The sequence below is a fragment of the Sarcophilus harrisii genome, chromosome 1, assembly GCF_902635505.1.
Source record: "Sarcophilus harrisii chromosome 1, mSarHar1.11, whole genome shotgun sequence".
In the NCBI taxonomy this organism is placed as follows: domain Eukaryota; kingdom Metazoa; phylum Chordata; class Mammalia; order Dasyuromorphia; family Dasyuridae; genus Sarcophilus; species Sarcophilus harrisii.
Window position 1 is genome coordinate 138580041 of NC_045426.1, and position 26613 is coordinate 138606653.

Below are 26613 nucleotides of genomic sequence, written 5' to 3' on the forward strand. Positions count from 1 at the left end.
TATAAGTAATGAAAATGATTTTTCACTTTCACCTTCCTTCTGATATCAGTTCTCATATTTCCCATTTAAAACAAAAGGAACAGAAATTTCAGAAATAAGATTCTTTGGGAGTGATTTCTAAGATTCCATGGAAAAATTTGAAGATTTGGACAAAATTTTGATAATTTGAAATCACAACTTTACTCTTATTCAAATGTGTGTGTATATATATATATATATATATATATATATATATATATTTCATTGATTCTTTTTAAACATCAGATTCATTTCTCAAAGGAGCAATTATCAAAATTTCTTGCTGCTGGCTAAAAAATTGAAAAGTTCTTCCATAAAAGAAACTAGTTGGGAAGACCCAGAATCAACTGATTGTAGTAGCTTAATTTTTGTTAAAACATTATTTTCCTTGATATCCGTTTCTGTTTGTTTTTCTAGATGAATTATGTTTTTAATTTTGTTTACTTTTCCTCTCTTTCATGCTTCAATTCTTTCATGACTACCACCATCCTTATATTATTGGGTTGTTTTTTTTTTTCAGATTGGAAAGATCTGATAAGATTTCCATACTTTTGAAAAATGTTAATCTAACAAACTACCACTGAACCAAAGGACTGGGATCTAAGACCTCTCTTTCCACTAAGGGCTCTTTCTGCTCTGGATTTAGGTTAGTATGACACTGGTTTCAGTTTTGGAGAAACCTGGCTTTTAATCAGGTGGATTAGCATCTTTTATTCATCCTCTGGCTCACTAAACTCCCACATTGTTGTTCTAACTTAAGTTAGATTTATGTCTAGAGTATTCCAAAGAGGATGTAGAAAAGTACTCAATATATTATATGATTGAGGTATGAGACAGATAATTATTTCCTACACACGCCAAACATTCACAAGACTCATAAGTGCACAGAAGAAAACTTAACAAGTATATATCAACAATGTTACTACTATTGCCCTCTCCTGAAGATTAATACTTACAATATCAAGCCATGATGCTTTTTTATTTTTTTAAATTAACTAAATTCATATCTTTTTTATAATAGCTTTTTTCAAAATACATACATAGATAGTTTTCAACATTCATGTTTGCAAATTCTTGTGTTCAAAATCTTTCCTTCCTTTTCCTTAGCTCCCTCACCTAGACAGCAAGCAATTCGATATGTTAAATAGGTGCAATTTTTCCATATATATTTCCACATTTATCATGCTGCACAAGATAAATCAGATCAAAAAAAGGGGGGGAAGTAAGAAATAAAGAAAAAGCAAGCAATCAATAACCAAAAAAACAGTAAGTTTCAATTTAAAAAGAGATAATACTTAAAACACACAGCATATAAACAAAGAAATATAATATATTTTCAACAGAACCTACTGTTCCAGGTACATCTTTAACAAAGTCAAGAAATATGTCATTTAGTCTTTAGCATTTAAACAACAACAACAAATTAAGTGGGTATATATAATTAAGAAAAATGTGTTTTAGGTATATGCATCCAACTTGAGATTCGTGACTACAAGTAAAATTTTCATTATAGAGTAAATTAAAAACTTATTCTCAATTTCTCAAAATTTCTTTCAGTCTTCAGAGTTTTAAAAAATAAATTTTAAAAGTTTTTTAAAAATTAATTTTATTTACAAGCCATAAAATGAAATCCCATGTTACCTCAGAGCAAGAATCTTTAAAGAACCTCATCTTGTTCTCTGTATCTGGAGAATGGAGATGGATTTCTGAGTTCAGATGCAATTGGAATCTTGTATTGAATTTCTACTTTATTTATGATTCACTGTTAAACATTGCCTTGATAACAATATAGACAGACCTATAATAAAGCAGGTTACCACTCCTTAATAGAAAGAAGATGGACTAGATAAATGATTGAGACATATTATTTCAGACATTGACAATAAGTGTATTTTTTTGGTTTACTTGACTATATATGTTACAAAGGAGGGTTTTTTTGGGGGGGAGACAAGAATCTAATGATAGTAAGGCAAAAAGAAGAAAAAAGAAAAATCAGTAAAGCATTTTTAAATGCATAGAAAAGAAGGTAATTCAAAGATAAGAAGAATAGCTTTAAAACCAATGTGTTGAAATTATTATATTTTTTAAAATATGCTATACATAATAGAAATGCAATTTCATATATTCTCAAAAGAAAAGAAAATATATCTCACTACTCATTTTTGAGTGAGTAGTTATGTCATCACTCCAATTTTCTCCTAGAGTAGCAAGAGTAATGAGGAACTAAAAGACACGGACCTCTGAAATGGAATATCAAATGGAAATAATGCTTACTCTGGTGTTCATGGGCAAAACAAAGTGGTTCATGTGAGTATGACAATGGAAAATGAGAAAAGGAAGAAAATAAGAGGGATTCCAAGAAACCAGAAAAACAAATACAAGATAAAAGTCCTTGTTTTTGGAAACAATATATTATGAAAATACAAAAATAAAATCAGAAAAACAGAAAACACATTCACACACTCAGAAATGATTTCTTCTTCACTAGGTTAACATCCAAACAATTTCCAACATTAGAGTACAAATTGACAATTATATGTTAAGTCAATTTGGAGCAGTCATAACTACAAAAAAAAAAAAAAAAAGAAATCTTCCTGGAAGAAATTGTTTGGGAATAGGATTTTGAAGAAAGAAAAAGATCTGGAATGACAGCAAAGTAGTCATTCAGTTCAAATAGGGGGTGTACTGAGTGCAAAAGTATATAGGCAGAAACAAACAAGTTGCTGGAGAGTCAGCAGATATATTTGAGAAATGTAAAAATCAATTACCATATATTTAAAGGATCTCCGCTGAAGAAAAAAGCAAACTACTAACATGTATCAGAGGACTATGGTATATTCAAAATGAAACTAGCAAATTTTAATTGTATACAGTTTCAACCAGAATCAAGTAATGAAGCTCCACTAAAACTGTAACTCGTGGAGTAAGCCAGAATAAAAGAAATTCTGTCTGGTTTGGTGCAGTATTTTGTCATTGACTTTCGTTCAGCATCATTATGTTCCCCCCATCCACAGAGACAACCACCATAGCAGTTTCTCTCCCCCAATCTTCTATTTCCCTCCTCATTGTATAATGAGCTCAGTTACTCAGGCATCCTTTTTTTCATCTATAAAGTATCATGCAAATTTCCTTTGGGACACCTTTTTTTTTTCCCTAGGAAAAAATAATATAAAATTTTCAGATTAGAGAGCAGATTTGAAGATGTTCAGTGTGTTTTCCTTAGAGAGAAAAATATGTCTCAAAATGTGAAAAAATTTGCTCACCTACCATTTTAAGGTCCATTGAAAACTGCCTGAGTGGTATCTCACAGTCAGCATTTTTTGTCTGTTTTTTATGCATAAACTATAATCATCAGAATGGGTTTCTTACAAGCTTTGCATTTTTCCTCCAAACTTAATTTCCTCTTAAATGTTCCAAAAATCAATAAGTCTTGGTTTTCTTTCTTTTTCCTTTGCCCATTTACTTATATGTTAAGAGCAAAACTAACTTACAGATAATTAAAAGTCAGGATAAATGGGAAAAGAAAGTCTTGATTTATACTGGCAATTGGTTCACACTATGAAGATAGACAGAAAATATAGGATTTTCCAAACATTGCAAAGGTTTTGTTTGTGTAGTGGAGCATTAAACAACTAGCCAAAGCATTTTGAAAATATATGGTGAATTATGACCAGTCCATATTTAAAGAGATATAAACCTGAGATTTTATTGCTCATATTAAATTTATCATTAAAAAGGTAGGAATTAATTAAGTACATATTATGGGCCAGGCTTTATAAATTCATATCTCCCTACTAGGTTTACAAAACCTAGGAACCAATAAACAAAAATTAAGTATTACTTAATAAAACTATTCTTAGGTCTTATTATTATAACTTAATAAAGTTATTCTTAGATTAGTTCTTTAAAATATTACTTTCCTAATTGTATGTACAACAAATATTTATAGCAGCTCTTTTCTTAGAGCAAAACATTGGAAAATAAGGAGATACTCATCAATTGGGGAAGGATTGATTAATTGTGATATGTAATTATGATGATTATGTAGATTATGATCTACAAGCAATGATGAGCAGGATGCTCTCAGAAAAACCTAGAAAGTCCTCTATGTTCTCGAACAAAGTGAAATATGTACAAAATAATAGCAATGTTGTGGGATGATCAGCTATGAATGACTGCTATTTTCAGCAATACAATGATCCAAGACTACTCTGAAGAACATATGATGAAAAATACTGTCTATACCCAAAGAAAGAAATGATTGTACCTGAATACAGATGGAAGCATACTACTTTTCCATAGGAGATTGGGGGGAAATCTATATTTTCTTTTACAACATAACTTTTATCTAAATGTTTTGCATAATTTCACATGTGCTTTTGCAATGGGGGTGGGAGGAGGAAGGTAGAGAATCTGGACCTCAGACTTTTAAAAACAAATGTAAAAAATTGTTCTACATGTTCCATCTTGTACATGGAAAATAAAAATATTTCATATATATATATGTGTGTGTGTGTGTGTGTGTTAACTTTTCTTCCTGATTCTGACAATTATTTTGTTAGAAAATTCTGTTTGAGAACTGGTTATTATGAGCAACTCCCTGAAACTATTAAATTAATATTTCATTGATACAAAAGATCATAAATTTAGAGTGGGAAGTCACTAAAGTAACTTCAAATATCAATGTAATGCAATCTGTTGATTTTATAGATGAGAAACTAAGGCCTAGAAAGATAATTAATTTGCTCAATGACTGTCTAGAAACAAGGATCAAAAGTGTGGTTTGTTTTCAGATTCTCAACTTCAACTACACTGTATCACACTGAATGAATGAATGAAGATCCATGGAAGAAACAATTTTTTTTTATATTGGTGTACTGGATATACAGTATATTTAACATTAATTTAAAAAAAACTCTCCCCAGTGACATAAATGGTTTCCCCTATAATTTATGGAGGATTGCTTATATAATTTGGGATAAAATTTATTTAAAAAAAATTAAATCCTAGAAAATGTCAATAAGAACTAGTAAGGAAGATAGTTCTACTATCTTTTGAAATGATCAGAACACATATGGACCATTGATTTCAAGGCTAAGCCACATTTCATGAAAGACAGAAATGAGTTTAGAGAACATCCAGATAGCAACTAGAATGAAGTTTCTGTGAGATGAAAATCTTCTGAAGAAATTGAATTTGTTAGTCTACCAAAAAGACCAAGGGAAACATGAAAGTTATTTTCAAGTAGTTGAAGTGCTTTCCCTGAGAGTTTCACTTGTTCTAGTTGACTCCAGAGGATAGAGAACACTGTACAGTTTGTAGAAGCACCAAAGAGGTAGACAGACTTTCCTGTGACCTAAAAGACTTCCAAACTAAAATGGGCAGGTTTGCCCTTATTAAAAGTCATTTTTCAGGTATGCTGGAGGAGATGGGTGGGAAATTCTTTTTCAAAAACCAATGGTCACAGAGAAAGAACTCTGGGAGATGACTAAAAACCATTACATTGAATTCCCAATCCCCATATTTATGCCCACCTGCATTTTTGATTTCCTTCACAAGCTAATTGTACAATATTTCAGAGTCTGATTCTTTTTGTACAGCAAAATAACGGTTTGGTCATGTATACTTATTGTGTATCTAATTTATATTTATATTTAACATCTACTGGTCATCCTGCCATCTGGGGGAGGGGGTGGGGGGTAAGAGGTGAAAAATTGGAACAAGAGGTTTGGCAATTGTTAATGCTGTAAAGTTACCCACACATATAACCTGTAAATAAAAGGCTATTAAATAAAAAAAAACCAATGGTCAGAAAACTTCAAAGGTCACTTTCATCACTAAGAGTCTAAGCTACTATGTTTTATTTTTAAAATAATAACAATAAAAGGCAACTACTCAGATTTTCTTCTCTGTGTGAATTTTTCAACTGACATTTTCTCAAGAACCTTGGAATTCTTCCCTATAATGGAATAAAAGAACCATGATTAAGGTATAGATTGATCCCTATTTGAAGCACATCTAATGTGCAAATATTGATTGTGCAAATATTTTTAGAAGAATTACACGTGTTTAACCTTATTAGATTACTTACTTTCTAAGGGAGAGAGGAAGAGAGGAGGGAAGGAGAAAAAATTGAAACACAATGTTTTGTAAGGATTAATGTTCCTATCTTTGTTTGTATTTTGAAAAATAAAAAACTTTTATTAAAAAATTAAAAATAATTTTTTCCATATCCAAATCTTAAAAAGGTACTGATAAAATATAAACTAAGGGATACTTATGAAAAGAATTGTATGTTTCCTGTGTTCATACCACATACCATATAAAGATAACTGAAAGGAATTGGAAATTTTTAGTTTGAAGACAAGAAGACTTAGAGGTTGCTATAATTTCTATCTGCAAATATTTGAAGGACTGTCATCTGGAAGATTCATTTTAAAAAATTGCCCCAGAAAGCAGAAAAAGGAGAAATAGATGGAATTTGTTAATAGTAAAATATAAAAAAAATTTCTGACAAACTGTTCAAAAGTTCTGGGAGGCATCAATTAGGCAAGTATTGAAATCCCTTATAGAAGGAAGTCTTTGCTACCACAAAATGGATAACTATTTCTAGGGAAAGTGAGGGTCTATAATAATAAAAAAAAGTCTTTCAATAAAATTTAGAATGGAATTCTTTATAAAAATGTAGTTCCATGCAAATGTTTGTAAATATTGCTATTTTTTAAACTGTAGCATAAATTGTATAGAATGGCAATGGCATTGGTAAAATATCTTCTGGTCATGCTTTTATTTTGAGGCCTTTCTTTCATCCTGATCAGTGGATAGAGTGCTGAACATCTTCTTTGAAATTTGACCTTAGTGCTCCAGATCACTATTGATCAAAGAAATGCACATTAAGACAGCTCTGAGACACCATTACACATCTCTCAGATTGACTAAAATGACAGGAAAAAATAATGACGAATGTTGGAGGGGATATGGGAAAACTGGGACACTGATACATTACTGGTGGAATTGTGAATACATCCAGCCATTCTGGAGAGGAATCTGGAACTATGCTCAAAAAGTTATCAAACTGTGCATACCCTTTGATCCAGCAGTGTTTCTATATCCCAACTGAGCTTATATCCCAAAGAGATTTTAAAGAAGGGAAAGGGACCTGTATATGCAAAAATGTTTGTGGCAGCCCTTTTTGTAGTGGCTAGAAACTGGAAACTGAATGGATTCCCATCAATTGGAGAATGGCTGAATCAATTATGGGATATGAATGTTATGGAATATTATTGTTCTGTAAGAAACAACCAACAGGATGATTTTAGAGAGGCCTGGAGTGACCTACATGAACTGATGCTGAGTGAAATGAGCAGGACCAAGAGACCATTATACATAGCAACAAAAAGACTATCAATTCTGATGGACGTGGCTCTCTTCAATATTGAGATGACTCAAACAGTTCCACTTGTTCAGCGATGAAGAGAGCCATATACATCCAGAGAGAAAACAATGGGAACAGAGTGTGGATCACAACATAGCATTCTCACTCTCTCTGTTGTTCTTTGCTTGCATTGTTTTCTTTCTCAGTTTTTCCTTTTCTTCCTTTTTGATCTGATTTTTCTTGCACAACAAGATAACTGTATAAATATGTATACATATATTGTATCTAACATGTATTTCATCATACTTAACATATATTGGACTACCTGTCAGCTAGGGGAGGATATGGGGACAAGGAAGGGAAAATTTGCAAAAAAAACGTTATGCAAGGTTCAGTGTTGGAAAAATTACCCATGCATAAGCTTTGTAAATAAAAAGCTTTAATTAAAAAAAAGAAATCTGATCTCAGACATTTAATAGTTGTGTGACTTTGGGCAAGGCTTTTAACTTTGTCTGTCTTGATTTCCTCAATGGCAAAATGGGGATAATAATAGCATCTACTTTACAGGATTATTATGAGAATTCAATGACATAATGTTTATAAAGTAGAGAATTTAAGTAACTCAAAAGAAATATGAAATGTGCAAATTTAGAGAATCCACCCCAAATGTTCACATGGAGTATTTGTGCCTTACCTGTATAGAGCATTCCAAGCTTGAATTGGTCTGCTCAGTCACAGCTGGACACATTTTAAATTGACTCTAAGACAGTGATGTCATTTTGGTCCTCTTTGAGAATAAAGGACAACAACCAATCAACCAATCAAGTCTAACACATAATAGATGCTTAATAAATGCTAAAAAAGGGGGAGATCAATATATCAATGTAAGTGAACACATAAAAAGTTTTTAACTTGTAATTCAAGAAGTATAATCTTAAGAGAAATCATAGGAACATAAAAAACAGTTTTTTTTAATTTCCTCCCATTTCATTTCTTCTGAATAAATTTAATTTGTGCTACCATGAATGCATAAATAACTGAGACTTTAAAGAGGAAAAACAAACAAACAAATAAGCATGTGTAGAACTGAATATTAGCAGTAGGGAATAGGTGTGTCTTCTGCATCTGTTTTCCCCTTATCCTGTTGTATGAGATAGCAAGAATTTGGCTCAGGACAGCAACAGGAATAGAGGAAAAACATGGAGGGATATCAGAAAGCAACTAGCTTAAACTCGTCAGAGAGAAAAGGAAGAACAGGACAATAACAGAACTCTTCCTTGTCAAACTGCCTACTCAGTTCACTTATCCTGTCCTATGATGAGCTAGTTCAAGGCAGCAATCAGCAACCAGACAGCCAAGACTAGGGAAAATACAATTCTCTTGAGTTTCAGAATGGACCAGATCTTGAACTTCACATTATAGTATGATACAAAGTCTATAGTTTCTACCTGAGGACTAATTTTATAAGTATGAATATCTTGTAGAAACTGATGTTAAACTCTTTTGGGTGATTGAAGAATCATCATATACTTTGGCATCTTGATTCTAAATTAGTTCTTTGCTGAGAAAAATTTCATGGAGTTTAAAGAATTATATACTAATAGCTATTCATGAAATGATTTTATTATCCAAGCTGGGAATTTGTGTAAGACTGTCTTCATACATGGAGAGAATGATTACCTGATCTTCCCTGATTGGTGGGACAGAGATGGTACAAGCTGCAGAAAAAATTATTTTTCCTGATTAAAAAAATTTGGGGGTGGGGAGGGAGAGACAATACCAACAATTCTAAGCTCTCTTTATGGAAAAATCCCTGGAGAGGGAAAGAAAGACTACAGCAGACACCTCCAATATATGCCTATTTCCAACTTATCATACTAGAGACCTCTGGGAATTTCCCCTTGAATGTGATTTAGGAGTCTTTCAGTTGTGCTTAAATATCTCTCTCCTAATGGAACAGCTAATTCCCTATGTGTATTCTGTGGTATAACTTCTCTTGAGTTCTATTTGCTATCAGTTCTTTTAAATGGATATATTTATTATTTGCAATTGTGATGGTCTTTGTTTAAGTGTATTCTATGGGGCAGGGAGTGAAGCCTTTGAATAAAGCTTGGGATATTCCTTTCCCCATTAAGAGAAAGTGACTAGAAAAAGTAGTTTGAAGCTAAATTTTTTTTCTAGATTAACAATATTTAAAAGGCATATAGATTTAATGCTAGTCTGATAATCTCTCCCTGAGAAAAAAGAGCATCCTACTTCATGGCCCCAGTTTCCTGTTCCCCTCTAGATAGAAAGTAAAGTCTCCTTGAAAGAGTAGATGGAATTACAAAGAAATCAATTCACTTTTACCTATGAACAAGATTTAAATAGACCCTGGAGGATATTCATATAACTGACAAGGCAATATGTGTCTCCTCCATTTCATTATTTATTCTGTAGGCTGTTATGATATATTATTTATTGACTGATTGTATGGTAAGAGGAAATGTTATATGTAATATCAAAGCATGCTAATCTGCTTCTGTATAAAGCTACTATTAACAGGCCATAAACATATGACTAAGGCTCACAACAATCATCTTTTTTTCTATCTATTATGATATGGAAATGCTTATTTTACTTCTAAAGTTCAGAACAAAATAAATAAATTTAAAAAAAGAAATAGAACTAGGTCTGCATTATTGAAAACAACCAAACTCATGAAGGGATCAAAATATCCAAATTCACCATATATATTTCCATTAGGCTGAAATTAATTACCATTTTCTAAATAATTATTAACTTTAAATAGTGGGAATTTAAGTACATGTGACCAAATCACAAGAATTCATTATTTGCATAAATTGGGATCTAGCAAATTGTAAAAAGGGTCAAGATTAAGTCAAGATGGTACAATGATGGGAAGCAATTCAATGGATTCTCTTTCACTGCATCTTCCAAAAAGATTTTTAAAATCTACTGGAAAAAATCATGGTGGGGAAATTAAAACAAACAAAAAAACCCACAGTGAGTTATCTGTCCAATAGAAAGACACACAGTGAAATGTGTCTAAACTAGAACCCAATCTAGTCAGGAGTATGCCATATATAATATAATATAATATAGCTGTGCACGAGGACAAAACAACCCTCCTAGACTCACATCAGCATACCAGCAGACATTTTGGTCATTATGTCAGAGACAAATATGAATTGGCAAATCTGTTAGTCATCTCCCAGCTCTTACTCATAGGTCCAAGGTAGACGGAGAAGAGGACCTATGCCTAGACATAAAGTTCTTGGAGAGGGGGGACCTGATCAAAGAAAAAAAAGGAAAAAGAGGACAGGAGAAAGTCCAGAATCCAGCAGAAGCAATGGTGTAGCTCAAACTTTAAGCATAGAACAAGATTTCAAGGTTCTAGTTCAGCCTGCAGAGGAATAATCGAGGTGGCACCCAGAACAAGTGATCACAGAACAAAGGAGTTCTACAATTCTGTCAGGCTGAAGCAACAGAGCTTTCCAGATGGCTGATAGAGGTATCCAGCAGCATTTATTTTTCTTTACACTCAAACCTAGGTTAGGAATTTACAGAACTCAGACCAGCAATCCATACTATACTTTGGATCAAAACACTTTGAAAGCACTAAAAGCTTGTAGATTCCCCAGACAGTTCCTGAAATCCTGGAATAATACAACCTCAATATCCCCAAAAGTAGCAGCAATATCACTCCAGTGCTTTCTTCTAAAAGTATCATAGAGCCCATCCTTAACAAGAAGTAAAAAGTCAAGAAGCAGGCTAGAAGAAAACACACACACACACACACACACACACACACACACACACGGACCATAAAGACTTATTATGGTAGCAGGGAAGTTCAAAAAACAAACCCAGAAGAGAATAATTCTAAAACTTCTATAAGCAAAGCCTAAGAGAAAAATATAAGTTGGGTAAAAATTCAACTATAACTTCTGGAAGAGAACAAGCAAGAGTATTTTTTAAGTTTGAAAAAATTTTATAGTTGAAATAAGAATACTTGAAGAAAAATGGAAAAATCAATGAGAGCTATGGAAAAAAAAAACAATTTGAAAAGATGTATAAAATGTTGTCCAAGCAACAAACTCTCTGAAATTTAGAATGGACCAAATAGAAGTCAATGACTCTATAAACCAAAACTATAACTAACTTATAGTTAAAACAATTGATCTGGAAAATAGATCAGAAGAAAAACATTTAAAAATTATTTAACTACCTGAACAGTTGAAAGAAAGAAACAAAGAAAGAAAGCATTTTCAACCTATTTTAAGAAACTTCAAAATTGCCACAACCTCTTAGAACCAGAGGAAAAGTGGAAATAGAAAGTCACTAGTTACTTCTTAAAAGAAAATTCTTGGGAATATCATAACCAAAATCTAGAAGTGAAGATAAAAATTAAAATGTAAAAGAAAAATCAAAAGGAACTAAAAGAGAATAAACTACCTATATTCATAGATAAGGAAATGGTACGTATATGTCCTCTCTGAATCCTAGCATCATCGGGGCCACAGAGTCCAATTATCAGACAGTATCTTGTAGTGGCTCTATTATGTCTTGATGATCTTAAAAAAATAATTGAGAGGGAAAGAGGAATACTGGGAAGGGGGAGAAGGGAAAGGCAGATCAAGAACAATTATCTCCTATGCTCAAATAGACATCTATACAAACAAAGAGAAAAGGGTGAGGGTAAACTGACATTTACCACATTCTCATGGATTGTCCTTGAAGTGGAACCAAGATGGTGGAGAGGACACACGCATCTTCCTAAACTCACCTTTTCCCTCAATCAAATTTAATAAAATTCAGACTCAGAATTAGTGCTTGACTGTCAGAACCCATGAACATTGGGAGTACAACACATTGCCAACCGAAGATAATCTCGAAATTCTCCAGAAAAGGTCGGTTTTGCTTATGTGTGGGGACAGATCACCTTAGGTCAGGCACAGACCTCAGGCAGGCAGTGAGAGCTCAGGAAACAGCTCATACTGAGAGGACTGGAGAGGGGGCAGGGTGTGGTCTCTGATGGTGAAAAATCTGTGGGGAGAACCCTACCACAGTGTGAGCTATTCTGCCCTGGCAGCAAAGTAGTAGATCAGCAAAGAAGCTATAAACACAGGGGGTAAAGGCTATAATCCCCAAATCCTAGACTCTCTCGGATCTGGACACATCCACCCAGCATCCGGAATGACTCAGCTTCATTCCGTGCAGCTGCAGTTGTTGATCCCAGGGCAGATACTGTCTTCCTGCTGCCACTGATCTCAGCACAGCTGCTAATCCCAGAGCAACATTTAATGAAATAGGTGAATTCCATTTATTCCTGACCAAAAAAAAAAACAGAACAAAACAAAAAAGTTTGACCTCCAAATATAGGACTCAAGAGAAGCATAAAAAGGTAAAAACAACTCTTGAGAACTGTATTTCTGTTATGAGTATACATAAATAGTACATGTATAATTTGGTTTTACTGTTATAATATAAAAAAGGAATTAGAGGTGGAAAGGAAATTATACCAGAAAAAGTGAAAAGTGGAGGTAAAAAGAGGAAAACTGCATCTCACGAAGAGGCAAAGGAAACCTATTATATCTGAGGGAAAAAGGGGAGGGGATGAACAGAGTGTGAATCTTACTCTCATCAGATTTGGCTCAAAGAGAAAATATTAAACATATTTGGTTTACATGGAAACTTCTCCCACCTCATTGAAAAGTTGGAGGGGAAAAGCAAAAAGGGAAGGGGTAGAGGAAATAGAAGGGAATACAGAAATAGTAAGGAAAAGGTTTAAGAAAAAGGGAGGGACTTCAACAGGGAGGGATTCTAAAGAAAGAGGCCTACATCAGTCAGTGGTGCTCATAAGTCTAATACTGGGGAGAGGGATAAAGGGGAAAGGAAAAAGAAAAGCATAATTTGGGGATAATAAGATGGCAGAAAATACAGAATTAGTAGTTTAAACCATAAATGGGAATGGGGTGAACTCCCCCATAAAGCAGAGGTGGGTAGCAGACTGGATTAAAAGCCAGAATTCTACAATATGTTGTTTACAGGGAACACACTTGAAGCAGGATGATACATCCAGAATAAAGGTAAAAGGCTAGAGCAGAATCTACTATGCTTCAGGTAAAGTCAAAAAAGCAAGAGTAGCCATCCTGATCTCGGATCCAGCAAAAGCAATAATTGATCTAATTACAAGAGATAAGGAAAGACACTATATCTTGCTAAAGGGTAGCATAGATAATGAAGCAGTATCAATACTAAACATATATGCACCAAGTGGTATAGCATCTAAATTCCTAAAGGAGAAGTTAAGAAAGATGCAAGAAGAAATAGGCAGCAAAACTATAATAATAGGAGATCTCAACCTTGCACACTCAGAACTAGATAAATCAAACCACAAAAAGAAAGAAGTTAAAGAGGTAAATAGAATACTAGAAAAGTAAGGTATGATAGATCTTTGGAGAAAACTGAATGGAAACAAAAAGGAGTATACTGTCTTCTGGGCAGTTCATGGAACCTGTACAAAAATTGACCATATATTAGGATATAAAGACTTCAAATTCAAATGCAGAAAGACAGAAATATTAATGCATCCTTCTCAGATCGCAATGCAATAAAAATTACATTCAATAAAAAGCCAGGGTAAAATAGACCAAAAAGTAATTGGAAACTAAATAATCTCATCCTAAAGAATGATTGGGTGAAACAGCAAATCATAGACACAATTAATAATTTCACCCAAGAGAATAATAAAGAGACATCATACCAAAATGTGTGGGATGTAGCCAAGGTGGTAATAAGGAGAAATTTTATATAGCTAGAGGCTTACTTGCATAAAATAGAAAAAGAGAAAATCAATGAATTAGGTTTACAACTAAAAAAGCTAGAAAAAGAGCAAATTAAAAACCCTCAATCAAACACTAAACTTGAAGTTCTAAAAATAAAAGGAGAGATCAATAAAATTAAAAGTAAAAAAACTATTGAATTAATAAAACTAAGAGTCGGTTTTATGAAAAAAAAACAGAAAAATAGATAAATCCTTGGTAAATTTGATTAGAAAAATGAAAGAGGAAAATCAAATTGTTAATCTTAAAAATGAAAAGGAAGAAATTTCCACTAATGAAGAGGAAAAAGAGCAATAATTAGGAGTTACTTTGCCCAATTTTATGCCAATAAATTTGATAACTTAAATGAAATGGATGAATACCTTCAAAAATATAGGTTGCCCAGATTAACAGAAGAAAAAGTAAATTGGTTAAATAGTCCCATTTTAGAAAAAGAAATAGAACAAACTATTCATCAACTCCCTAAAAATAATACCCAGTACCAGATGGATTTACATGTGAATTCTACCAAACATTTAAAGAACAATTAACTCCAATGTTATATAAACTATTTGAAAAAATAGGGAATGAAGGAGTCCTACCAAATTCCTTTTATGACACAAACATGGTACTGATACCTAAACCAGCTAGGTTGAAAACAAAGAAAGAAAATTATAGACCAGTCTTCCTAATGAGCATCAATCCAAAAATCTTAAATAAAATCTTAGCAAAAAGATTACAGAAAATCATTTCCAGAATAATACACCATGACCAAGTAGGATTTATACCAGGAATGCAGGGCTGGTTCAATATTAGGAAAACTATTAGCATGATTGACTATATCAATGACCAAATTAACAAAAACCATATGATCATCTCAATAGATGCAGAAAAAGTATTTGATAAAATCCAATACCCATTACTACTAAAAACACTAGATAGTATAGAAATAAATGGACTTTTCCTTAAAATAGTCAGTAGCATTTATTTAAAACCATCAGTAAGCATCACATTTAATGGTGATAAACTGGAACCATTCCCAATAAGATCAGGAGCGAAACAAGGTTGCCCACCATAACCATTACTATTAAATATTGTATTAGAAATGCTAGCTTTTGCAATAAGAGATGAAAAAGAAATTAAAGGAATTAGAGTAGGTAATGAGGAAACCAAATTATCACTCTTTGCAGATGATATGATGGTATACTTAGAAAACACCAGAGATTCTACTAAAAAGCTATTAGAAATAATGTGCAACTTTAGCAAAGTTGCAGGATACAAAATAACTCCACATAAATCATCAGCATTTTTATACATCACTAACAAAATCCAACAGCAAGAGATACAAAGAGAAATTCCATTTAAAATAACTGTAGATAGTATAAAATATTTGGGAATCTATCTGCCAAGGGAAAGTCAGGAATTATATAAGCAAAACAACAAAACACTTTCTACACACATAAAGTCAGATCTAAACAATTAGAAAATTATTAAGTGCTCCTGGATAGCTCAAGTAAATATAATAAAAATAACAATACTACCTAAACTGATCTATTTATTTAGTGCTATACAAATCAGACTCTCAAGAAATTATTTTAATGACCTAGAAAAAAATAACAACAAAATTTATCTGAAAGAACAAAAGGTCAAGAATTTCATAGAAACTAATGAAAAGAAAAATCAAATGAAGGTGGCCTAGCTGTACCTGATCTAAAACTATATTATAAAGCAGAGGTCACCAAAACCATTTAGTATTGGCTAAGAAATAGATCAGTGGAATAGGTTAGGTTCACAGGGCAAAATAGTCAATAACTATAGTAATCTAGTGTTTGACAAACTCGAAGACCCCAGCTTTTTGGTATAAGAATTCATTATTTGACAAAAATTGCTGGGAAAATTGGAAATTAGTATGACAAAAACTAGGCATTGACCCATACTTAACACCATACACCAAGATAAGATCAAAATGGGTCATGATCTAGGCATTAAGAATGAGATTATAAATAAATTAGAATATAGGATAGTTTACCTCTCAGGCCTGTGGAGGAAGAAGGAATTTGTGATCCAAAAAGGACTAGAGATTATTACTGATCACAAAATACATAATTTTGATTATATTAAGTTAAAAAGTTTCTGTACAAACAAAACTAATGCAGACAAGATTAGAAAGGAAGCAATAAAGTGCATAAACATTTTATATTGAAAAATTCTGATAAAGGCCTCATTTCTAAAATATGTAGAAAATTGACTCAAATTTATAAGAAATCAAGTCATTTTCCAATTGATAAATGGTCAAAGGATATGAACAGACAATTTTCAGATGAAGAAATCAAAACTTTTTCTAGTCATGTGAAAAGGTGCTCTAAATCATTATTGAACAGAGAAATGCAAATTAAGACAACTCTGAGATGCCACTATACACCTCTCAGATAGGCTAAGATGACAAGAAGGGATAATGATGAATGTTGGAAGGGATATGGGAAAACTGGGACACTGATACATTGTTGGTGGAACTGTGGAGGGATTCAATCATTCTGGAGAGCAATTTGAAACTATGCTCACAAAGTTATCAAATTGTGCATAACCTTTATTCCAGCAGTGTTACTATTGGCGTTATATCCCAAAGAGATCTTAAAGAAGGTAAAGGGACCTGTATGTACAAAAATGTTTGTGGCCGCCTTTTTCATAGTGACTAGAAGCTAGAAATTGAATGGATGCTCACAAATTGGAAAATGGCTGAATAATTTGTGGTATATGAATGTTATGGAATATTATTGTTCTATAAGATATTATCAGCAGGATGAATCCAGAGAGGCTTGAGGAGACATATATGAATTGATGCTAAATGAAATGAGCAGAACCAGGAGATCATTATCTACTTCAACAACAAAACTACATGATGATCAATTCTGATGGATGTGGGTCTCTCTTTCACAATGAGAGGATCCAAATCAGTTCCAATGGATCTGTAATGAACAGAACCTGCTACACCCAGAGAAAGAACACTGAGAAATGAATATGGACCACAACATAACGTTTTCACTCTTTCTGTTATTGTTTGCTTACATTTTTGTTTTTTCCTTCTCTGATTATTTTTACCTTCTTTCTAAATTCGATCTTTCTTGTGCAACAATATAACTGTATAAATGTGTATACATATATTGTATTTAACATAGACTTTAACATATTTATCATGTATGAGACTGGCTACTATCTAGGGGAGGGGGTGGAGGGAAGGAGGGGAAAAGTTGAAACACAAGTTTTTGCAAGGGTCAATGTTTTTTTTATTAAAAAAAATTTTATTTATTTAATAGCCTTTTATTTACAGGTTATATGCATGGGTAACTTTACAGCATTAACAATTGCCAAACCTCTTGTTCCAATTTTTCACCTCTTACCCCCCACCCCCTCCCCCAGATGGCAGGATGACCAGTAGATGTTAAATATATTAAAATATAAATTAGATACACAATAAGTATACATGACCAAAACATTATTTTGCTGTACAAAAAGAATCAGACTCTGAAATATTGTACAATTAGCTTGTGAAGGAAATCAAAAATGCAGGTGGGCATAAATATAGGGATTGGGAATTCAATGTAATGGTTTTTAGTCATCTCCCAGAGTTCTTTCTCTGGGCATAGCTGGTTCAGTTCATTACTGCTCCATTGGAAATGATTTGGTTGATCTCCTTGCTGAGGATGGCCAGGTCCATCAGAACTGGTCATCATATAGTATTGCTGTTGAAGTATGTAATGGTCCTGCTCATTTCACTCAGCATCAGTTCGTGTAAATCTCTCCAGGCCTTTCTGAAATCATCCTGTTGGTCATTTCTTACAGAACAATAATATTCCATAATATTCATATACCACAATTTATTCAGCAATTCTCCAACTGATGGGCATCCATTCAGTTTCCAGTTTCTAGCCACTACAAAGAGGGCTGCCACAAATATTCGTGCATATACAGGTCCCTTTCCCTTCTTTATAATCTCTTTGGGATATAAGCCCAGTAGTAACACTTGACCCATGCATATGTTTTGTATATAAAAAGCTATAATAAAAAAGAAAAAAATATTGGCCTACCTGAAGGCCATAACCAATTTCTTCAAGAGATTATTAAGGAAAACTGCCCCAATATTCTAGAAACAAAAGGTAAAATACTCATTGAAAGAATTCATCAATCATCTTCAGAAAGAGATCCTACAAGGAAAACCTCAGAACTACAACCTCAGAGAAAAAGTACTGCAGGCTTCTAGATAAACATAATTTAAATATTAAGATGCAACAGTCAAGATTAATCAAACAAAAATAATTCAAATATCAAGGAGAACAGTTTGGATTACCTAGGATCTGTCAGCTTTTTTTACAATAAAGGATCACAGGGCCTGGAACACTAAATTCCAGAAAACAAAGGTTCTAAGATTATAACCAAGAATTAACTACCTAGCTAGACTGAGCATCATCTGTCAGAGAAGCCAATGAAGTAAGAGACTTTCACTCATTTCTACTGAAAAATCCAGACCTAAACAGAAAATTTAATCTACAAACAAAGGATTAAAGAGAACCATAGAAAGATAAATGGGGAAAAATAGATATTATTTAAAGGTTAAACTATTTACATCCCTAGTTGGGAAAATAATATGTGTAACTCTTGAGAGTTATCTGTCACCCTGTCACTAAGGCAGACAGAGAGGAGCTTCATAAGGATTGAGGGTGTGGTTGTGAATGGACTCTGATGTGATGACATCAAAGAAAAAAGACATTAAGGGGTAAAAAAATATTTGTACTTGAAAATAGAGAAAAGGGAAGGTACAATGGGAGAATTATATAAATTAGTTCACATGAAGAGGGGCAAAAGACCTATTACAATAGAAAGAAAAAAGGGAAAGGGATGGGAATTGTCTGAAATTTAATTTCATCAGTTATGGTTTTAAGAGGGAATAACTTAACCTTTCAGTTGGGTATAGAAATTTATCTGACCCTATAAAGAAGTAGGAGGAGAAAGAGGAAAGAAAAGGGAGAGATAGGACAGAAGGGAGGGCAGAAACACTAGGGGGAAAGATAAGAGTAGGAGGGAGATAGGGTAATAAGTGAGGTGGGTAAAAAAAAAAAACTCATGACTGAGGACAGGGTAGAAAGAGAGAACAAAAGTATACACGAGGGGAAAAGAGGGTCAAGGGAAATACAGAGCTAGTAATGATAACTATGGATGTGAATGGGATGAATTCCCATAAAACAGAAGCAAATGGCAGAGTGGATTAAAAAACCAAATCCTATAATAGTTTGTTTGCAAGAAACATTTGATACAGAGAAACACATACAGAGTAAAGATAAAAAGCTGGAACAGAATTTATTATGCTATAACTGAAATTTAAAAAAAAAAAAGCAAGGGTAGCAATTCTGATTTCAGATAAAGCAAAAATAAAAATAGGTCTCATTAAAAGAGATTAGGGGAGAAAATACATCTTAATAGAGAGTTTCATAAATAATAAAATAGTAATGATACTAAATGTGTATGCACCAAGTGATAGAGCAGGCAAATTCCTAGAGAAAATTTTAAGCCAGTTATTCAATGATACACTCAGCAAGCCTACAGTAGTGGAGGCCCTTCCCCTCTCATAATCAGACAAATCCAACCACAAAATAAACAAGAAACTAAGGAAGTTAAGAAAATCTAGATATGATAGACCTCTGGAGGAACAGAAAGGAATACATGTTTTTCTTGATAGTACATGGCACCTAGACAAAATTTGTCCATGAATTCAGGCATAAAAATCTATCAAATGCAGAAAAACAGAAATAGTAAATGCTTCCTTTTCAGACCACAGTGCAATAAGAATTACAATAAAGGGGCAGGAAAAGATACACTAAAAATCAATTAGAAATTAAATGATCTAATTCTTAAAAATGAGTATATCAAACAACAAATCACAGAAACAATTCATAATTTTATCCAAGAGAATGACAATAATGAGACAGCATATCAAAATCTATGGGATGCAGCCAAAGTTGTTCTTAGAAGAAATTTCATCTATCTAAATATCTACATGAATTAAATAGAGAAAGAGGAGATGAATTAGGCATCCAGCTAAAAAAAAGCTAGAAAAATAACAAATTAAAAATTCCTAATTTAATTCCAAATTATAAATTCAGAGACTCAAAGGAAAGATTAATAAAATTGAAACTAAAAAAATCCTATTTAATAAATAAAACTAAAAGTTGTTTTTTTTTGGGGGGGAGGAAAACAAAAAACCTTTGCTTAATTTTATTGGAAAAAAGAAAGAAAAAAAAATCACAGGCATCAAAAATGAAAAGGGTGAACTTACCAGTGACAAAGAAATTAAAACAATAATTAGGATCTATTTTCCCCAATGTATGGCAGCAAATCTGACAATCTAATGGATGAATATTTAGAATAATATGAATTGCCTAGAATAACACAAGAGGAAATAAATTATTTAAATAGTCCCATTTTGGAAAAAAATAAATTGAACAAGCCATTATTAAACTCCCTAAGAAAAAATCTCCAGGTCCAAATGGATTTACAAATGGTTTGTACCAAACATTTAATGAACAATTAATTTCAATACCATGTAAATTATTTGGAAAAATAGATAAAGAAGGAGTACTGTCAAATTCTTTCTATGCCACAAATATGATACTGATACCCAAACTAGGAAGAGCCAAAATGGAGAAAGAAAATTATAGACTAATCTCCCTAATGAATATTGATGCCAAATTTTTAAATAAAACATTAACAAAGAGATGACAGCAACTTATCAGCAGGATAATATATTATGAAATAAAGTGGGATTTGCACCAGGAATGCAGGAATGGCTCAATATCAAGAAAACTATTACCATAATCAACCATATCAATAACAAAAGAAACAAATCATATGATAACCTCAGTAGATGTATCAAAAGCTTTTGACAAAACCCATTCCTATTAAAAAACACTAGAGAACAAAGAGATTGTAAAGGGCTGAAGTTCTTAAGTCAATGCACTGAGGTTAGATAATGCAGCACTTGAGGCTAATTACTGATTGGACAATACTCTAAAAATGCTTGGAAAATGGCCCTTCCCACTATCCTGTGCTGGCTCCATAATTGGTGTGTACAGAGAATTGTAGGAGGGACTAGGAGGTGGAGTAAAACTAGCCCGGGTCTCTTTGATGGTAGACAAGAGAGAAGGAGGTCATGGAGATTCTGCATCCATCCAATTCACTTCTACCTTTAAAGACCAAGGACTTTTGCTTATCCTGACTCCTGCTGATTCTTAGGTATCCAGGGTGCTAACACAGTCATCACAAGGGATAAAGAGAGCTTTCCTTAAAATAATAAGGCATATCTATCTAAAACCAACAGCAAAATTATTTGTAATGGAGAGAATCTGGATGAATTCTTAATAAGATCAGGGGTGAAACAAGGATGCCCACTATCACCACTATTATTCAACATTGTACTAGAAATGTTGGCTTTAGCAATAAGAAAAGAAAAAGTTAAAGGAAATAAAATGGCAGTGAGGAAATAGAACTATCACTCTTTGCAAATGATATAGTGATATACTCAGAAAATCATCCAAAAATGTAATGGAAACAATTCACAGCTTTAGCAAAGTTGCAGGATATAAAATATGAACACACAAATCATCAGCATTTCTATATATTACTGATAAAGCCTATCAGCAAAAGATAGATAAATTTCCATTTAGAATTACTATAGATAAAATAAAACACTTGGTAGTCTGCCTGTCAAGACAAATCCAAGAACTATATGAACACAATTACAAAACATTTATCACACAAATAAAGTCAGACCTATATAATTGGAAAAATATCTATTGCTCACAGGTAGGCCAAGCTAATACAATAAAAATGACAATTCTGCCCAAAATGATCTACTTTTTCAGTGTTATACTAATCAAATTGCCAAAAAAATATTTCATTGAAGTAGAAAAATAATAACAAAATTCATCCAGAACAATCAAATGTCAAAAATATCAAGGGAATGGGGGAAAATACAAAGGATGGTAGCTTAGCAGTTCCAAACTTAAAATTATATTATAATGCAGGAGTCATCAAAACCATTTGGTAATAGCTAAGAAATATTGCAGTGGATCAATGAAATAGATTACATACACACAACACAATTGTCAAGGCCTATAGTAATCTAGTATTTGATAAACCCCCAAACTCCAGCTTCTGGAGAATTCTTATTCATAAGAATTCACTATTTGACAAAAATTGTTGGGAAAACTGGAAAATAATATATCAGAAACTCAGCATAAACCTACATCTCATAACCCATCCCAAAATAAAGTCAAAATGAGCACACAATTTGGGCATAAAGAATAATACCATAAAAAATTAGGAGAGCAAGAAACAATTTACCTATCAAAACTTTGGAGAAGGGAGAAATGTATGAACAAATAAAAACTAAAGAACATTATGAAAGACAAAATGAACAATTTTGATTACATTAAATTTAAAAGTTTTTGCACAAACAAAAACAAAAAAAATTAAAAGGGAAGTACACAGCTGGAAAAAAATTTGCAGGCAGTTATTTCTGATAAAGGTCTCATTTCTAAAATATATAAAGAACTGTGACAAATTTGTAAGAATACAAGTCATTGCCCAATTGATAAATTGTAAAGAGCAGGAACTTTGGAGAAATATACTTAAGGCTCAATATGATTGATTTAAATAAGGTGTTAACTTAGTGGAATTATAAGACAATGGTTATCTAGTTTAACATGTGAGTTCTCTAGTTCAGTATGAATGATTTAATCTTACAACAAATAATGGTTCCTAGTGATATAATGATTGGTTTATACTCAGTATACTGTAATGATGTAATTGTAATAGAGGATATAAGCTGGAGCTCAAGCTCTCGGACTCAAGAGAGAAACATTCCATCTTCATCAGCCTCATGGTGGGTCTTCTGCTTCCCCCACTGAGACCAAGGCCCATCTGAAGGGCCTCCTGAAAGCTAGCCGGACCCCAGGCAAGGAGATAAACTGTGAAGAAGACAATCAAGACTTTTGGACTTTATCCCTGGCTATTCTCCTGATGATTACTCTGCTGAATTGATCCCAAGACCTCTAGAAAGCTAACCAGAACATTACAATAAATGGCCAAAGGATATGGAAAAGACAATTTTCAGATGATGAAACTGAAACCATCAATAGTTATATGAAAAAATGTTCTAAATCACTATTGATTAGAGAAATGCAAATTAAAACAACTCTAAGGTACCACCTCATACTTCTCAAATTGGCTAAGATGTTAGGAAAAGAAAATGGTAAATGTTGGAAGGGGTGTGGGAAAACTGGGACACTAATGCATCATTGGTGGAGTTGTGAAATGAGCCAACCATTCAGAAGAACAATTTGGAACTAAGCCCAAAGGGCTATAAAACTGTGCATACCCTTTGACCCAGCAGTGCCATTGCTATGTCTTCATCCCAATGAAATCTTAAAGGCGGGGAAAGGAGCCACATGTACAAAAATATTTGTAGCAGCTCTTTTTGTGATAGCAAAGAATTGGAAAAGGAGTGGATGCCCATCAATTGGGGAATGGCTGAACAAGTTGTGGTACATAAAGATAATGTAATAATATTGTTCTATGAAAAAATGGTGAACAAGCTGATTATAGAAAGGCCTGGAAAGATTTACATAAACTGTTGCAAAAGCATGCAGAACCAGGAATACATTGTATATAATAACAAGAATGTGTGATTATAAACTATGAAAGGTTTGATTCTTCTCACTGGTTCAGTGATCCAAAGCAATCCCAATAGACTTTGAGTAGAAAATGCCATCTGCATCCAGAAAGTAACTAAGGAAACTGATCATAGAATTCCTATATTTCATAAAAATGCAACTGAAACATCACTTTTTTATATGAAGTCTTTCTGATCATGTTGACAATACTGCTTCTTTCCTACCCCCAAACAATTTGTACTTAATTTCTTCTATGTTCATGTCTTTTTTCTGCCTTTTTTAATCTCACCTTTGGCTTTTCCCTTTTGCTCTGATTTTTCTCTCTCAACATGATTCACAAAGAAATGTGTTTTAAAGATAAATGAATTTACTAAAAAATAGTAATTTAGAGCATTTTTTCATATGACTAAGAAATATAGCTTTGATTACTGATCTGAAAACTACTTATTCATATCTTTAACAATTTATCAATTGAGGAATGATGGATATTCTTATAAATTTGACTCAGTTCTCTCTATATTTGATTACATTAGATTTTTTTTGCCTTTTTTTTAGTTCTCTATATATTTGAGAAATGAGGCCTTTATCAGAGAGATTTGCTTAAAAATTCTCCTAGTTTTCTGTTTTTCTTCAAATCTTAATTTGACTTTGCTTGTATAAAATCTTTTAAATTTAATATAATCAATCTATATATAGTGTTGACCATTATGTCTCAGGTTTCACTTTATGCCTCTCTATATCCAATCAGAATAATGCTCTTGTTGTCAGTTAGTAACTGTATATTTGCTTCTTAGAATTTTCATTCAAATCAGAGACCTTTATTTTTAAACATCCTTGACAATATGGTCTCAATCTGTCTTTCCAGATTCCTTTGACATTACTTTCTTCTGCACTCTTTAGATCCCACTAAACTGACCTTCTCTATATGCCTCAAAAACCACAGTCCCTCTTCCATTTGTATGCTTTCCCACTAGTGGTCCTTTGTGCCTATAATGTCCTTCTTCACCTTTGCTTTATAGAATCCCTGTATTCCATAAAAATGCAACTGAAACATCACTTTTTTATATGAAGTCTTTCTGATCATGCTGACAATACTGCTTCTTCCCTAACCCCAACCAATTTGTACTTTATTTCTTTATACTTATTCCATATGTGTGTCTAAATATGTGTCAAGGACAGGGATTTTTTTCTTTCTTTGTGTTTTTAGACCCACTGCCTCATAGAATAGTATATAAAAGATTCTTATTCTTAATAGCTATATATGCTTATTAATAGATTGATGCCTTACTACCAATCTCTAATAAAGCAATCCAAAAAGAGTTAGCTATACCTCTTATGAGGAGCCAAAAAAATCTTTGATGGGTAAAAATAAAAATAAAAAAAAAGACTGGGAGTCAGGATGTCTGGATTCTAGTTTTGGCTATTTCACTTAAGTAGATATGTAATCTACAATGTCTCTAGGACTTGGCTACCTCATATGTAAAATGAGATGGTTGGATTAAGTGTCTTTGGATTCAGGTCCTTGCCAGCTCTATCATCTTAATTCAGAAATATTTCTGAACCTCAGTAATTTGATAAGTTATCATCTAATGTAATTGAGATATTACCCAATATTGTATAAAAGTCTTATAAGGTCTGCTTTGTGGAAAATTCACACAGAGTATCTGGTTTAGTTCTCTGTGTGGAATGAAATATCCTACTTAAATAAACCAGCCAGGATTTCTTTGGATTTTATCAAAGCTTTTTGTAATTTTATCTTCAGTGCCTGACACTGTTTGCATGTTGGAATACCCTGCTGTAAGGTTGCTATGGGTTTCCTAGTCAGTCTTTTTTGATGTAACAAAGAAAATGACTATCTCATAAATACTATTCAACTTATAGACTGACATCTCTGAGTTTTTCAAAATATCTAGTAATTTTTCTATATTACATTTGATATAGATTTCACTATGAATGATCACATACCTGCATAATGAAATAATCCAAAAATTAAAGAAGTCTTCAGAATATGAATGTTTAACTTATGAATATCTTGTTTATATATAGAATTGGCTAACATGACATAGGTCTTGCTTCAAGTCACTCTCCACCGAATAAAGGTCCTTCCTTGCTGCTAAATCAGTAAATATAACTTTAGATGGTTTTGGTTTTGGTTTTTATAATTGCCACCCAAGACAAATACCTTCCTTTTTCACTCTTCAAGATGACTGAGAAAGCTGGATTTAATATGTGTTATTATGACTATAACAAAAAGGAAAGATGTTCTCATCATTCAGAGTTAGAACTTAGAACACGTCCCCATGGACATATTGTGATTAAATAAAGTTGTTTTAGATCTTAAAATTCTTTTGCTACTATAGATCTACTATATTATGAATAAAATCAGTTTTTATGTTAGCCTAGGAACTTTACATCATTTAAGACATTTTTTTACTATGGAAAAACATTTTAAGTCTCAAATATCTCACTTCAGTTCAACCCCCTAAGAATTTATTAAATTTCTATTTTGTAAAAAGCACTGTACTTTCCTTACAACAACCCTGTGGGGTATATAATGCAACTTGTATTATTCCTGTTTTAGAAATGAAGAAATTAAGGCTCAGAGATATGAAGTATCATGGCTAAGGGTTCCACAGCTAGGAAGTGTTAGGAACAATAATTGAGCTCA

The 26613-nt window shown here is 32.8% G+C and overlaps 1 protein-coding gene across 1 annotated transcript in view; it reads right to left on the reverse strand.

Moving 5' to 3' along the window:
* The window catches only part of EMB (embigin), a 127628-nt gene extending 101449 nt beyond the window's left edge, over positions 1-26179 (reverse strand). The window contains exon 1 of the mRNA XM_031964862.1: positions 25911-26179. Within this exon, the coding sequence (XP_031820722.1) occupies positions 25911-26004 (94 nt within the window). The 5' untranslated portion in view covers positions 26005-26179. The remainder of the gene's footprint in view (positions 1-25910) is intronic.
* Between the last annotated feature and the right edge of the window lie 434 nt (positions 26180-26613).